The sequence below is a fragment of the Equus przewalskii genome, chromosome 8 (genome assembly GCF_037783145.1).
Source record: "Equus przewalskii isolate Varuska chromosome 8, EquPr2, whole genome shotgun sequence".
NCBI classification, from domain to species: Eukaryota; Metazoa; Chordata; class Mammalia; order Perissodactyla; family Equidae; genus Equus; species Equus przewalskii.
In genome coordinates, this window is record NC_091838.1 from 68,645,022 (window position 1) to 68,661,686 (window position 16,665).

The 16,665-nt window shown below is 40.7% G+C and overlaps 1 protein-coding gene across 3 annotated transcripts; it reads left to right on the top strand.

Moving 5' to 3' along the window:
- The first annotated feature begins 2,226 nt into the window (after positions 1-2,226).
- On the top strand, positions 2,227-8,700 carry ZNF572 (zinc finger protein 572). 3 transcript variants are annotated; one of them, XM_008527517.2, is made up of 3 exons: positions 2,227-2,386; positions 4,570-4,683; positions 5,474-8,700. In XM_008527517.2, exons 2-3 carry the CDS (start codon positions 4,605-4,607, stop codon positions 6,988-6,990), a joined length of 1,596 nt encoding a protein of 531 aa, XP_008525739.2. In that variant the 5' UTR covers positions 2,227-2,386; positions 4,570-4,604; the 3' UTR covers positions 6,991-8,700. The 3 variants fall into 3 exon arrangements, with proteins under 3 accessions (XP_008525739.2, XP_008525740.2, XP_008525738.2); XM_008527518.2 differs by having other exon boundaries at positions 2,231-3,624; XM_008527516.2 differs by lacking the exon at positions 2,227-2,386 and having other exon boundaries at positions 3,736-4,683.
- Positions 8,701-16,665: the final 7,965 nt, after the last annotated feature.

Consider the following 16,665-nt stretch of genomic DNA (forward strand, 5'->3'; position numbering starts at 1 on the left):
TTTATTAGAATCAGACACTGTGCTGGGTTCTAAGATAAAATGGTGAGCACAAACAGAGATGAGCTCTGCCCTCAGGGAGCCTGACATTTGTATGGGGAGGCAGAATAACAAATCAATCATACAGATAATATAAAGTTGCAGTCATGAGATAGGCTACAGCGGAGAGGAATATGGTACTAGAAGAGCACGTAATAGGGATTTGACCCTGTCGGGAAGGGCGTGGAAAGCTTTTGTGAAGAAGTGATGTGTGAGCTGAAGTCTGAAGGATGAATAGATTTGGACTAGGTAAAGGAAGGAGAGAGAAGCAGATTTATCTTGTGAAAAGATGGCTCTGTATTCATTGAGGAGAATGAAGGAGAAGGGGCAAGGATGGACATCTGTAGGATTGTTAGGAAGCTACAGAAATCCTTCAGGTGAGGGGTGATAATCGTCTGACTTGAGGGTGGCCCAGGTGGTTGGGAGAAGTGTCTGGATTTGCGAATTATGTAGGAAGTACACAATAGATGAGACTTAGGTATGGGTTGTATATGGGAGATAAGGGAAAGGGAGGTGACAAAAAGGACTTCTGGGCTTCCGTATAACTGGATGGATGGTTGAGAGAGAATATTGGAAGAGGAATAAGTTTATTTTATTTTGTGATTGCATAGATTGTCTATTTAAAACCCAAATTTTCTTGTTAACTTATCTCAAAATGCGTTTATTTGGGAATAGCCAAAAGAATTGCAATTTGGGATATGCATGCTATGGCAAACCATAGGGAAATCCAGAAAACAAAAGAGGGGAGCTTCCTTTATAGAGGAAAGGGGGAGTAGGGGGGGCTGTTCTAAACAGAAGACCACTGGAGAAAAGTAGCAGTTCAGGCCGGCAATGGCTTCTCATTGGCTGAGCTGCGGCATTTCTCATTGGCTGGGCTGTTGCCTGGTGGGGAGAAAAATCTTCAATCAGTAGTAAAGTAGTCTTACTTCCTGTGGAAGACGCAAGCTTCCTGTCTCTTCCTGTTTGGTGTAATTGATGATGTGTGATAGGGTGTGAGAACTTCCCCTGCAGGCCTTCTTGACTCTAATTTAGTTAAGGTTTCTTTTATTAATTTCCACAGTATATGGGAGAAGAAAGTGAGAGAGAAGATTTTGATTTTTGACATTTTGGTTTGGAGGTGTTATTGAAACCATTAGCATGAGATGTCAAGTAGGCCATTGGTTATAAGAGTGAAAAGCTCAGAAATGTAGCCTGCGCTGGAGATAGAAATTTGTGAGTTGTCTGTGGAGGTGATATTTTAAAATGTGAGAGTGAATGAGATTGCCTAGACAGAGAACATAGCAGGATAAGAGGAGCAGGTCTAGGAGGAATCTCAACGTTTAGTGAAGACCAGGCTTGTAAAACAGACTAACAGAACTGACTAGAGATGTTGAAGGAAAATGGAGAGCGTGATGTCACCTCAAAAGAGTGTTTCTAGAAGAAAGGAGTTCTCAGCGGTATCAAAACTCCTAAAAAAGAACTTGGGAACTGAAAAATACCAATTATGCACTAACAACATGGTGATTATCGGTGATAAAATGAAAACACTGTAAATTAAAAAAAAAAGAAAAGAAAGAAAAAGAAAGCTGAAGGTAGGAGAATTGAGAGATTGGTTGATAGTGTAAGGATTCCAAGGTGGGAAGGAAAGTGATTGCCAGTAAACAGTTCGTTTGAAATGCGGAGGACCAATGCTCTGTTCTAACAGGAGGGAAGAAAGAGAGTGGCAGGGGTGCAGACCTAAGTAGATTTGTGTTTAAGATGGGAGAGATGAAGGGATTGGCTTCCATTTTCTTCATAATGAAAGAGGAGAGTTTACCTGCTTCTCCAAGTGTTGCTAATAACAGTGCCTTGTAAACTTATTGGTTTATTTGTGGATGGATGCCTCAGCTCTTCACGGATTTCTAAATCTACATCCCTTTTCACAGCGGTGGGAACAGAAACAATAGGTGCTTACCAAATATTCGATTCATTTTGATTCTAATGATGATAAATCTGATGACGCCCTGATGGGAAGGAAAGTATAAATTCCAGTCGGGCCCTGTTATAAGGCGCCTGACAAATGTGAGGAATGTGAATCGCAGTCGGCAAACGACAGACAGCACATGGAAAGGAAATCCACCTGCACGCTCCTCCTGGTGCGGGACCCTAAGGGTTAACATCAACGAGAGCCGGCCATCGCTGCGTCCTAGAGAGGCTCTGGCAAAGCCTGCCGGGTAAGATAGGGCGACTTCCTCTTTCTGGCCTCCGGGTTTGAGAGCTGGGGACCGTGGGTTGGTGGGGTGAGAAGGCTTGCGGGGGGAGCTGGCTCCTTCCTCCGGGACAGCTGGGCCTGCTGGGGGTGCAGGGCGCCTTGTGTGTAGCCCCCAGAACAGTGAGTTCCTTCTCGGGGGGAAGGGAGCCGCGGGCTGCGGGCAGGAGGATGGAATCTGCACCGCCCCGGCTGCCGCGTGCGTCCCGGGGAGGGAGCCGGCCGCGGCGAGGGGCACAGCCGCAGCATCTCGCCGCACGGGCCACCGCGCCTCCCTCGCCCGCCGGGTCCCTTAAAGAATCTCGTTGGCAGGAGACGATCTGGAGCTTGGTCTCGCAGTGCACCGCAACCTGTGCTCCCTGCCAACGGTTCTTAAAGCTTCAGGCGGTGCTTTTTCCTTGGAAGACTTTGTAATCCAAAGCACGGCCCCACCTCACCATCTCTTTCCCCTAGGACAATGAAAACAGCCCTTCTCTGGGGAGCGACATGTTAAGGACAGCCTTTTAATACTAGTTAGGCCCTGAGTTTGCTACCGTTTTCCTGAGCCGGTGTTCCTTGGGGCCCCTCTACTACCAAAACTAATAATTAATTAGCCAGGAAAATGGTGGCACGGTTATCTGTTACCCAGACTTGCTTTCTTTGTAAAGAGTTCGGTAGAAATTTGTAACTCGGATAGCAAAACATATTTGAACAACTTTCCCTCTTTTTTTTTTTTTTTTTTTTTTTTGCATTCAGGTTTACAGCTTTGTTTCCACTTAAATACCGGGGATATTTGTAATTTAGACTAGTTTCACCTTTTCTTATAGCACATCCCTAATTGCTGAGAGTGCTTATAGGGAATGCCAACTCTCTTTGGTTTAAGATCTGGGGATGTGAATCTTTTCTAAAAATCCAGTCAAAATATTCCAAAAAAAGGTCCTGATCATTTGCAGTATGCCCAGCCCTACTTTCTGGTCTAGATAATAGATACGAGTGTGAAAGCCAGTGTCCAAACAGGCTTGGGACTGAACCCGCCCTCCTACCTTCTGGTTGTGTTACCTTGGAAAGTTTCTTAATGTCTTTTTTGTCCTATGACAAAACTATAACATGCTGGTAATTGTTTATACACCTGCAAGGGCTATTGTGAAAATTAAATTAGAAATGTTACGTGTATTTCATTCACTGCCTGGCACATAATAGACAGTAATAGAGTGGAAGTTATAAGTACACCAGTTTTGGTTGGTTTTCCATATGCATGCCTCTGTATATCCTTTTGGGCACTCATTTTTCCTGAATTATGCTGTTCTTTATAACCTGAAATGGATGCCAAGTCCATATGTCACTGCCTTCCAGCGATAGATTACATTTTCCAGTCCCTTAAGGTAGGTCAGGGATTGTAGTTGGCTCCAAAGATAAAGTTTAGGCTGAAAGAGATATTGTGATTATGATGACTTAGAGAGTAAGAGGCAAGGAAGAGGTCCCTTGTTAGCCTCTTTTTTTTTTTTTTTTTTTTGCTGGGAAAGATTCACCCTGAGCTAACATCCATTGCCAATCTTCCTTTTTTTCCCCCTTGCCCAAGCCCCAGTACATAGTTGTATATTTTACTTGTAAGTCCTGCTGGTTCTTCTATGTGAACCTCTGCAACAACATGGCTGCTGACAGATGAGTGGTGTGGTTCTGAGCCTAAGAACTGCGCCCAGGCTGCTGAAGCAGAGCGTGCTGAACTTTCACCACTAGGTTATCAGGGCTGGCTTTAGCATCCCTTTTATATGTACTGGTTATTGGCTATAGTGATTCTAACCCTGCTTTGTCCTAATTTCTTGTTACTGGTGTGTAAAACCTAACTTTCTTTTGAAATTAACTTCAAAGTTTTTGGCCTGTCAAGTATCAAGTTATTCTTTCTACACAGGGTGCTTTCTCTTTAGCTGCTTCTTATCCTTGCAGATTGATTCCTTGAGGTCTGTTTATTGGTGACTTTTCCCAAAAACAACTTTGTTTTTTCAATTAAAAGTGTTTCTAAGCTCTGAGTGGACAATGAGTATTAGTATTCATTCTATTTTTGAAGCTCGATCCTCAGACTTTAATGTGAAGGTTTACTTTTTTTGTTATTTCCTTAGCAAAGGTAAATTAGGTTAACCCTTAATTGTAAACACTTGTTCATGAGATATGATTTTTCTAAAAGAACATCTAAAAACTGTGTTTCTTATTTTCACTATGGTCCACAGAACATTCTGTGCCTACAGTTGTTATGTTGCTATGGCTGGAAAGGAAAGAAGAAGAGGAAATTTTAACAAATGCCTCCAAACATAACCTGTTTCCTTCCGCAGGATTTCTGATCCCTAATCTGGCTGTGATCATTGTGATGGAGCAAGAGCAAAAACTGTTAGTCTCAGATTCTAATGGCTTCATGGAGAGGGAGAGCTTGAAAAGCCCTTTTACAGGTGAGGGATCAAGAAGATGGTCTGAATCCTTTGGGAATTCATTATAAGATGTGCTATAGAGTCTGTAGAAAGAACAGGGCATTAGAATGAGACAAACTTTAATTTGATTCCTTGCTTGTCACTTACAAGCTATATTTATTCTTTTTTTTTAAAGATTTTATTTTTCCTTTTTCTCCCCAAAGTCCCCCAGTACATAGTTGTGTATTTTTAGTTGTGGGTCCTTCTAGTTGTGGCATGTGGGATGCCACCTCAGCATGGCCTGATGAGCGGTGCCATGTCTGTGCCTAGGGTCTGAATGGCCAAAACCCTGGGCCGCCAAAGTGGAGTGCATGAACTTAACCACTCGGCCACACGGCCAGCCCCCTATATTTATTCTTATAGCCTAAATTTTCTCATCTTTAAGAAAAATGAATGGTAATATCCGTCTCATGTATTTTTGAGGATTAATGATATATAATATGGAAAGCTACTATTAATAAATAGTGGGTATTGTTCTTTCTATATTTGCTCAGATTTTAACTTAGGTATTGTCTGGTTTTCACCTCAGCTGGTGTTCTGTTCAGTGTCTCCCCTCCTCAGATCCCCTTTTTTCTTTTAAATCTTCTAGAGTAAAGTGATGAACTGATGAACACACAGAGTAAAAGAAGTAAAACTAGCTTTAAAAACATTTTTTTAATATAAAGTAACTTGAGATTTTACTTTGTTGTTCTCTCTCTTCCACTGCCATTCAGAATTTCCTTCCCCGGCAGAGATTAGGAAATATGTTTAGAATATCTGTTTATTCTTGCAGGAGATGAAAGTGAGAATAATTTGGAAACTGTTCAACACAATAACTCTAAGGCAGATACACTTAAAGAGCGAGCCTCAAAATGGTCTAAAAGAGATGGCCCACAAAATTGTAAGCATGTGGATACAAAAGAAACACCATTGACATGGTCCCAAGGAGATGACATTTGGTGTGGTGATTCCTATGAGAATGATGGCAGATCAGAGAATCAGGGAAATTCTACAGGAAAAGAGGAGGAAAAACCAAGTCCCCAGGGATGGGACCCTGGAGAACACACCAGTGCCTCTGTCCAGCAGAATTCATCCTTTGGAGACAAACCCTACAAATGTTCCGAATGTTGGAAAAGCTTCAATAATAGTTCTCATTTGCGTACTCACCAGAGGACCCACTCAGGAGAGAAACCTTATAAATGCTCTGAGTGTGGGAAATGCTTTAGTAACAGCTCTCACCTGATTCAGCATCTGAGAACACACACGGGAGAGAAGCCCTACCAGTGTGGTGAATGTGGGAAAAGCTTCAGCAATACCTCTCATCTTATTATCCATGAGAGAACTCACACGGGAGAGAAACCCTATAAATGTCCTGAGTGTGGGAAGAGTTTCAGTAGCAGCTCTCATCTTATTCAGCATCACAGATCCCATACAGGTGAAAAACCATATGAATGTCCTGTCTGTGGGAAATGCTTCAGCCACAGTTATGTCCTAATAGAACATCAGAGGACTCACACCGGAGAAAAACCTTATAAGTGCCCCGATTGTGGAAAGAGTTTTAGTCAGAGTTCTAGCCTGATTCGCCACCAGCGGACACATACGGGTGAGAAGCCCTATAGATGTCTTGAGTGTGGAAAAAGCTTTGGTTGTAATTCTACTCTGATAAAGCATCAGAGAATACATACAGGAGAAAAGCCCTATCAGTGTACAGAATGTGGGAAGAACTTCAGTCGAAGTTCAAACCTTATCACACACCAGAAAACACACACAGGAGAGAAATCCTATGAAAGTTCTGAATATGAGGAAAGTTTGAGTCAGAACTGCAGTGTGATAGAAGAATGCAGAATCCAGCCAGGAGAGAAACCATATAAATGTTGTGAATGTGGAAAGAGTTTTGGCCTCAGCTCCCATCTCATTAGACATCAGAGAACACATACAGGAGAAAAACCTTACAGATGTTCTGAGTGTTGGAAAACTTTTAGTCAGAGTTCCACCCTGGTGATTCACCAAAGGACACACACAGGAGAGAAACCTTATAAATGTCCTGATTGTGGTGAGTGCTTTAGCCAAAGCTTTAACCTTATCAGGCACCGGAGGACCCATATAGGAGAAAAACCTTACAAATGCACTGACTGTGAGAAATGCTTCAGCAGAAGTGCCTACCTCAGTCAGCATCGGAAAACTCACATAGAAAGGTCTTTTGAGTCTCCTGGAGTTGAAGATTTTCCTCATGGATGGACTTGGAAAACCTGTTCAGGGGAAATGGCCCTCATCTCTTCATTTTCAGTCCCCAATTCATCTTCCTCTTGAGTCCCAAAGCTTGTCTTTTTTTCGTTTCTTATTGGACCATTACAATTAAAGTGTTCTCTGATCATGGTGCTACAAAGTTTCCTCAGTCTGTTTGTCAAAATGTCTGGAAAAAGTCAACCTCCCAGTTTAGTCGATGGGGAGACCCAGATCACCAGATAAGCTTCAAAGGAAAACATAAAGAGAAATTTTGGGAGTAAGGACTCCTGGGAGCTTGAATGTGAGATCGCCATTGCATTTCCTTATTTCCTATTGCCTGATTGGGTGGTGATAAATCATTACTGGCCTCAGGGATTTACCTAGAAAAAGATTCTTCTTTACAAATAATGTGATTTCCTGGCTGGTTTGTTGAGGGTCATGGAAGAAAAGACTCATTTTTCCAAATGCATTTTTATTTGCTGAAATTTAACGTTTGTAGTATCTAGAACTGTACTGGCCTATACTGTAGCCACTAGCCACATGTGGCTATTTAGATTTAAATTTATATTAATTAAGATTAAATGAAATTTTAAATCCAGTTCTTTTGTTGTCTTAGCCACTTGCTAAGTATTCAGTAGCCACATGTGACTTGTGGCTGCTGTATTGGATATCATAAAAAGTTCTTTCTTGGGGCCAGCCTGGCAGCGCAGAGGTTAAGTTCGCACATTCTACTTTGGTAGCCCAGGGTTTGCCGGATCAGATCCTGGGTGTGGACCTATGCACCACGTGTCAAGCCATGCTGTGGCAGGCATCCCACATAGAAAGTAGAGGAAGATGGGCACAGATGCTAGCTCAGGGCCAGTCTTCCTCAGCAAAAAAAGAAGAGGATTGGCAGCAGATGTTAGCTCAGGGCTAATCTTCCTCAAAAAAAAAAGTTCTCTCTTTCAAGTTCATCATTCTTGACAGGCTCATAAATATTTCCTATAAGACTGTAGGGAATGTGCCATGGGGTTCTGCTCACCAAGAGGAGTTGCAGTATAGAGTAGAAATGGGATAGAGTTTTGAAGGCGCTGGGTCTAGAGATTGCCTATTCTGATGACTGTACGTTTTATGTTCCACGCAGTTATCTAGTGATATGATCCCATTGTCTTGGCCAAAGCCAGATTAGGAGGTAGGATTCTTGAATTCTGTTTAAAAATTTTTGACAAATAGTCCTTTCCTTTCAGTTTTTCCATGACATAATTCCTGGTCAGATCAGAAACTAGGTTCTTTCTCTAATAATCAACCCACTGAGACTGAGCCAGTGTCCAGGGATGGTTTGAGATTCCTTAATTCTCGTCTTGGCACTTTTCTCTTGCCTCTTGATTTATGTGGTGTGTGGATCTGATAACTGAGACCCCATCGTCCCTGCTTGTGTGTTCAATGGGAATGATGCTTTGTAATGTATTAAGATATTTCCTATGCTCCAACCCTCATTTTTTTCTTGCTAGTGCAAAAGGTAGATGTGTAGGAAGGCCAAGACTCCTCAGTTGCCCAAGATTTCATCTCATTTTTGGATTCCAAATATATTCTATGAAAAATATGAAGAGATGCAAGTTAGGGATGTGGAGCCAGAAAGGGCCAGTTACAGCCACTGCAAAGGACATCCCTAGTGGGTGGCTGAATTGCATAGAGATTATTTCTTCTTTCATGATTATAGTACAACTGATACTGGTGAGGCAATTGTGTCTTTTTGTATTGTTATAGGATTAAAAAATAAATCAAAAGCTAACAAATAAAGGTATTTAAGAAGTATTCAAAGTGATTTTCTGCTTTCAAAAAGGTGGAGAACATTATTAGGCATCATTGGCTTTTATGTCACCCTAGCTGAAGCATCTTTTAACTTTTGTATATTATGTAGTATTGCCCAAATTGTCTTAAACTAACATCTGAGGGCAAATGTTTACTGTTTTTTTTACTACAGACAACTAAAAGTTTGATAATTAAATTTGGGCATTTGCTATTGAGGCTGAAATTCAATTGCACGGCAGTAGCGTTGGGGTGGTGTGCAGTCACTGATCACATTATGTGTGGCAAGTAACCACTCTGGATCTGTGTCCTCATCTGTAAAGCAGAGATAATGCCTGCCTCCAGGGTTTCTGTAAGGGCTAAATAAATGTTTGCAAAGCACCTAGCACAGTGCTTAAAATATAACAGGATCTGAATAAATGGTAGTTGGTTATTATTCATTGAAACAAATTGAACATTGTCCTGCACACATTTTCAGAGGTAGCAGTACAGCCCCAAACTTAGCCTACTTGCAGATTCTTTATCACCAACCTCAGGAGCCCTGAGGAATAGGTATTGTAAAAAGCACAAGACTACATTGTGTTTCCAGACTGTTGAAAACACTTTTCTTTGATTCAGCTTATTGAAGTTTTTTGTTGTTATTCATGAAACAAAGGATTTGATTTAAGTTGGGAAGGAACAAACTAGGAAGTTCAATTTAAGTTAATTTGCATCTGAAGCGATTAACAACATGTACAATTTATGTTCTATCACTATCACCTACACTATGTTTTATGACTGCCCACAATTACATAAAACCTATTTCACAAACCTTGATGTCTACAGGAACATAGATGTGCACATTTTAGATGGGTTAAGATGGGCTCTATTAGTAAAACAATTTGGCAAGAATCATTGTCTCTTTGGATTGAAAACTAGGAAAACAGAGATTTGTCACTTATGATGGAGAACATAACATAGACAAATTTAATTATGTTTGATGCCTTTGCCTCAGTGTCATTAATCAGCAAATAGGTTGTTTGTTTAGCTCCCCAAGAAGTAAATATTCCATATTCTCTATTTTTCTTGCCAGCTCAAAGGGTTCAGCACCTGAGTGAATAAAGCATTCTTATTTACAAGTGATTTGTTTCATAGTTTCTTTTTAATTAGAAGTAAGACTCCTGTATTCATTTTTTCCCACTTAAAGAAGGGGCTTGTGTTTTTTTCCCTACAATGGAATGGGGGAATCCATGTTAATGCATATACTCACAAATGTACCAGGAACTCACTCCCTAGTTGCTGTGTAGCCTACCAGAAGGCACGCAAACCTAAGTCTCTATAATAGTACCTGAGATAAAGGTCTGCTCCCATCATTCCACGTCATCCCAGTTGGGTCTACCAAATGAGTCTTCTCCTTAGTGCTGGAGAAGTTTCCTCACTGATGGTGAGAGGTAGTGGACTATGGGCTGTGGCTATTGCCCCTTATATATTAGTCCAACGGATTCATCTTTGCCAGTCTCTCACTTTCTGAAATCATAGTACTGACAAAACTATCATTGTTTCTTTATTCTGTATTTGAGTTTATGTAATTCCTTTCAAGGAGTACAATCACTTGTTCATTCAACAAAAATTTACTTGATGCCTCATGCGTGTTTAGCAGAGGTCAAATGATGGCAGGAGGGGCAGATGTAAGGATAGACTAGTAGTAGGAAAATGTGCAGCTTTTCAGATGACCACTTTCTCCTTGCCAACTCTTGAACTATACTTATTATGCTGAACCCTCCATTTTCAAATTTAATAATTTGATAATCTGAGGAGCTAGAGATAACCATAATTAAAATGGGTTAAGTTTGTTCTGTGAAAACACAAACCCAGTGAGTTTGACACAGTGCTTTGCACATAGTGGTGCTCAATAGTTGCTGAGCAGTGTCATATGCTTATATGTTTTATGCTAATATTTAAGTATACATTCTTCCAGGATAGGCATTCCTACTAGACTGTCAACTCCTTGAGGGCAGACAATGGATTCCAGTTTTGTAATCTCAAAGCCCGACATAGAGCCTGGCATGTGAAGTGTTTATTGGTTTTGGTTGAGGGGTCTTCATCAATGGATGAAGTCTACTGGATTAGGCTGTATAGTCTCAGCATCTTCCCAGGCCCCTTTAACACCATAACTTGTCTATTCCACAGAGGCTGGGTTGGCTTGGAAGTGAAAATAGCTGCCCTAGGAGGCTGGGTCTATCCTCATATTAACCCTAGAGGACCCTTAAAATATCCTAATTGTTCAGAATCCTGTGGAGGTAAGACCTGGGCTTTGGATGCAGACTGTCCAGGACAGGCTCGAAACCTGTTTCAGATTCATGTTTCAATCACTTACCAGCTTTGTACTCTGTACTTACCTTGTTAGATTTGGTAAGCAGTGAATGAGGTGAGGTAACTGGCAATAATAGATGTGAAGGAAATACTGTTTTCCTTTCCTGTCCATCTTTGTTTGCTTATAATTTTGCCAAGCATAGGCTCTAGGTGCAGAAATGTTTAATCACTTCTTGAATTGATTATTTCTTGGTTTCTAAAATAAAGGTATTACTAACATGTAGCTCGTGTGCTTGTTGTGAGGATCAGTGAGATAACATGTGTAATGTGTTTAGCATTGTTGTTACATAGTAATCATGCAACGTTAGCTATTATTACCATCACAAAGTGGCTCTAACCCACCACGGGCTTTTGGATCATGTTTGAAGGTGGTCTCAGAGACATGGGTGTCCCCTGGGGCCACTGAAACGGTGCAATCCTTTTGTTACTGTTCACCTCATGAAGGTGAAGGAGCATGACTAAAAGTGTGTAACAAGCTGAGTATGTAAGCCAATAATGTAGCACCTCATTGTTGTAATATGGCAGGTATTTGGGCAACTATTGTCTTTTCTGTTTAAAAATTTACCCTTCCTTTCACTCTCCTATCTCTTATTTCCTTTCTGTTCTCTTTTACCTCTCTCTAGCCCTAACCTCTTCTGCCTTGTCCATCCATATTCTAACCCAAACCTAGGCTTTCCTCCCCCGCTCCCCCACAGTGAAGTAGGAATCAATTCAAGGCTAAGGATGGTCCAAATGCTTGGTTATAAACAGATACAGATGGAAACAGGATGCCTGGCAATCATGACATCATGGGCAAGCAGCTGCTTACAAGCAGAGGTCACTTATGGATGCTAAGACAGCCAGGTTGCCGATGTAACATTGCCTGACTGGTAAAATCGGTAGATATTCTAGGAGTTGACACAGTGAGGGATGAAGTGGAAGCTTGGGTTGAAAAAGGACCATGATTAATTTTGAGCCATACTAAGTCATATGGATAGTCAGATTAACGAAAATATTAATTAGACTGACAAACACAGGTGAAAGATTTTTTCCCCTTAAAATAGCTTACTTTCTGATCATAAAAATAATACTTGTTAATTGTAAATATACAAAGAAGTATAAAATAGGAAATACATAAAAGTATGAAGACCCAAATAAAAAGGATCCACAATCATCTTCTCCAGAGATCACTCACCATGAAAATTCTGGGATCTTTCCCAATAACCTTTCTTCTAAGCATGTATTTGAACAAATACTTTTAAAAATTGGATTGTATGGTATATATAAACATTCTTGTGTCTTGATTTTTTTCCTACTCTTACATCATTTGTCAATTTACTTGTTTTAAATCATGAGGTTTTTAATGGCTTCATATTACACTGAGTGATGTACCATAAGAATTTAATTGTTCTGATGTTAGATGTTTATGTTGTTTCTAGTTGTTTGCTATTAAAAATAACACTACTGTGAACAGAGTTGTTTTGGTTGTTGTTATTCTGGTATTGTGGTTATGACTGTTTGGTTTTGCTTTTTTATGTTTTGTTGGTACACAAATCCTAGTGTATATCTCTATTTTCTTAGAGTGAGTTCCCAAAAGTGAGATTATTGAATCAAAGGGCTTAAGAGTTTTTAAAGGCATATTCCTTAACCGCTTCCCAGAAATGTTTACCAATTTAAGTCACTCCAGTGAAATAAATTTGTTAACATCTTGGGAGGGGGTGGAGACAAAAACAGGTAATTCCAGGTGAATACATTTAAATGATGAAAACCTCTTTTAAAGCAGCTTGTTTAGATAATCTTTCTCCTCTTTGTTTAAACCCCCCTTCCCCTCTCCTGGCTTAGGATCAGCTGAGAGTCACTTTGGGTGGAATCATTTTACGAACTTCTTACTTTTCCTCGTGTGGCCCTAGGCACAATTCTGGTAGATGTTACTAGAAGCTGCTCTAAGAATGAGGGAAGTGCTATGAGGCCCAAAGTCTGGATGTACTGAGGGGAAGAATGGGTGAGGAAGGGGCTGGCTGGTTAGTTCAGTGCCTATTGCCGCCTGAATCAGAAAATGCAGAGCACCCCAAATCTAGGAAACTGCGGTAAACTCAGGTTTGACAAACAGATGTGTATCTTCATTTCTAAAATTGTCGCTGAGGAAAAAGCAGAATGGAGGCTTACGAAAAGATTCTAAGTTAGACTGCTCAGAATAGTAGAATCCTCATCTTTCACATCCTACTGCCATCAAGAATTCAGCGAAAAGCTTGTATTGTCAGCTGCAGGCACTAGTGTCTTACTAAGGAAAAAAAAAACACAGTGTTGGGGAGGGAAAAAGAAATGTAATGTGTGGTCACTGCCATTGGCAGTTAGAGGTTATACTTGGTTACTCCTACTAATTCTTCAGACCTCAGCTTAAAAGTAACTTCCTCTGGTAGACTTTCCTTAACCTCCAGGTTAGTTTATATCGTCTTACCCTCCAGAGCAACAAGTACTTGCTCTTTTTTGGACACATATGACATCTTTAATAACCTGTGTGCTACTGTCTTTTTCATTAAACTCTAAACTCCCAAATGACAGGTACTGTGTCTGCTCTGTCCACTGCTTTATTCCCATACCAAGCACAGTGCCCGACAGGAAGTATACATTTGATACTTACTACATTGAATTGGACTGATGTATTCTCTAATTGTGGCTTTATGAGCAGGATTCAAGGAATAAGACCCAGATTAATCATCGTCTCTTTCTCTTCAGGTTTTCATAACTCCACCTCTTGAAATGAAAACAAATTTCCAAATTAGCATAATTGGCTCCATCATTTGTAACTAGAATTTTGCAAAAGATTATGTAAGTGCTGACGGGATGAAGAATTAAATGACTGATGTTAAACGTCTTTTTGGACGAGGTGAATGATGAGCAAGAAAGTTTTGAGAGTTTTGATCTAATGTGTTACAAATAAAAACATTAGTGGAAAAGGAATTGCTTAGTTTGGTGCCAAAAAAAAAAATGGGATAAAATGAAGAAAGGAAAGGTTGTATCCAACACATTGAAAAATGTTTACCATATACGAAATTCTGAGTATACGGCTACAAATAAGACCTGGCCCTTGCCTTAAGGAGTTGAATCTCTTGAAAAAGCTATGTGTAAATTGATAATTATAATACGAATTGGTGACTGCTATGACAAAGAGGTGGAGTTATGAAAACTTGAAGAGAAAGAGGTGATGTTTAATCCGGGTCTTAAAGATGGACAGTTGAAGAAAGGAGGGCAAACCTTTCTGCACTGAGAACGACACTTGAAAAGGCGCAAGTCCAGGTCTGGCATGCCAAATTAGGCTAAAAGAGACAACAGAGGCGTCTAAACAACTGAATGAAAAGATCAGATGTGCTTTTTGTTTTGTTTTATGGTAATTAGATCTTTATGTGGGGAGAAAAAAAATGCATTCTAGGCAAACATTCCTAGATTCCTGAGCCAGATTTCCTGGGCTTGGAGTCAGGGTCTGCTATCACTAGCTGTGTGACCACTTTTCTGTATTATCAGTTTCCTTGTCTGTAAAATGGGATTAAAAACAGTACCTGCCTGATAGAGTGGCGGTGAGGACAAAATGAGCTAATCTATGAGAAAAGCATTTAGAACACTGCCTATACTATATAAGTCTCAGCTCTTGCCATGATTATGAAAGTATTTCTCATCGGCTCACTCTATAGTTTATTACTTTCTGCCGCTAAATGACTGATTTGGGATCGTATTTAATTGCCTTCACTTCAGGCCTGAGTGACAGATTTTTGTTCCTAAATAAGTGCCAAGATTCAAATACACTTAAGTGATGGTTATATAGCCCTTAATTCAGTTCAGAAAGTCCAGGCATTCAATGTGCCCATGCTAGGTATTACAAATGCTCTTTTTGCCCCAAATTTGGAAGTGGATCTTGAACTGACTGTAAACACGCAAAGAAAGTGGCTTTCAAAAGATTAAAAAATTACCTAGTTAATAAGAAAAAAGTCCTCTTATGATAATCTCCAGTATAGGTAATCAAGTAACAATCAATCATCTCAGTGATATTGTATTCTGATCTATTAGAGTCAGCTCAAGCCCTCTACCATTTTAGCAATATAGGAACTCACAGACACCAACAAGCAGTTTACTGAAGAATTCTCTTCAGTCAAATTTGTTGATACCATTGAGGAACATTCTCAGAGAAAGAATCAAAGTCTTGGTTTTATAACGGAGGAAAGCAGTTATTGATAATTAGGAGTATTGGGGAACACATAATTTGGAGATCAGAAGTTTAACTTTTGGTTTTATGACTTATAAGCTGTGATTTGGCCAAGCCACTTAACCTCTTTAAGTTTCGTTTTCATTATTTTTAAAATCAAGGTGGTTCTGAGGGTCAGACGATGCCTGTGAAAGTGTTTTGACATATAATTACTTTATTAGCAGATAAAACACATAATATTTGGGGTAAAAAAATGATGACAGGTGCCATAATTTCTTAAACCCAGCAAAGCGTCTGGTATAGAATTGCAAGGAACATTCGATTTCATGAAGATATTGCCCTCTTTCCCGAGGGGTTGCCTAACTTTCGATTTGTCCAGGGTCACAAAGCTGGTTAGTGGCAGCCAGAGTCTACTCTTCCTACTATACCACTGTCATTCATCATTCATTTATTCCTTAAATACATTTTTATGGAGGATAAATTAAGTACAAAACATTGTGCTAAGTGCTGTGGGTGATTCTGATTCATCAGACACAGATCCTTCCTTGAAAGATCAAAGGAATTAGTGGGATAAGACTCAAACACAAGTGTACAGTAAGAGATTACAACAAGATGTGAATAAACTAGCATGTGACTTGGTCCAGGTCAATGGAGACAGTGGGAGAGGGGACAATAAAGCCGTGCTCCAAATGTCACAAAGGACTTCTACATAAGTAACAGGGTTTAAAGCAGGCAGTCCAGGGTTAAGCAACAGCGCGAGCAAAGGCACTAGGTTTAGGCCTCAATAACTTCTATTAAAGTTTGATCATTTCATAGCAAGGACCGTCTCTCACCCTGACCCCTTGCACACTTTTGTTCCCTAGAGAATGCTTGTCCTGGACACAATTCACTCAACTACCTCTGGAGGCCAACCCTGACTCCCTCCAGGCCGAGGGACGGCTGCTTCCTGTTTTCCTGTCCATCCACTCTCTCTAGGGCACTTATGCCACCTCTATGTATTTTACTTCTTTGCCCCAGTAACCCCCTCCCCTAGTGTCTCATCTTGAGAGAATAGGAGGTACGCGTATCACTGTATCTTTAGCCCGAGCACAGCGACAAGCAGATGTCGCCCAACTTTCGGGCGAAGGAAACACCTAGCACGTCCTCTCCTCCTTTCTTCTTCTGGCAAACGTCCGCCTACTCCTCCCAGATTCAGCTTGAAAGTCACGTTCTCCATACGCCAGGACCTCTCTCTACCGCCCCTTACACACACAGCATAGAAAGGCTGTGCCGGATTCTTCTCTAGGACCCCAGAGCCTGGCCGGGAGTAAGCGCTCAATAAATGCTCGCGGAATGAATAGGAACGTTCCAACACTAGGCGGGGAAGCTCCAGGCAGGGGATTCCTCGAAACTAGCTCCACGTAGCCTCGGGTATGACGGCGGAGGCTGGAGCTGCGGCGCGT

Coding starts and splice junctions, on each gene's coding strand:
- ZNF572 (XM_008527516.2), top strand. CDS start 4,491: ATGTTGCTATGGCTGGAAAGGAAAGAAGAAGAGGAAATTTTAACAAAT. Junction 4,684..5,473: donor CTTGAAAAGCCCTTTTACAG/GTGAGGGATCAA, acceptor TTATTCTTGCAG/GAGATGAAAGTGAGAATAAT.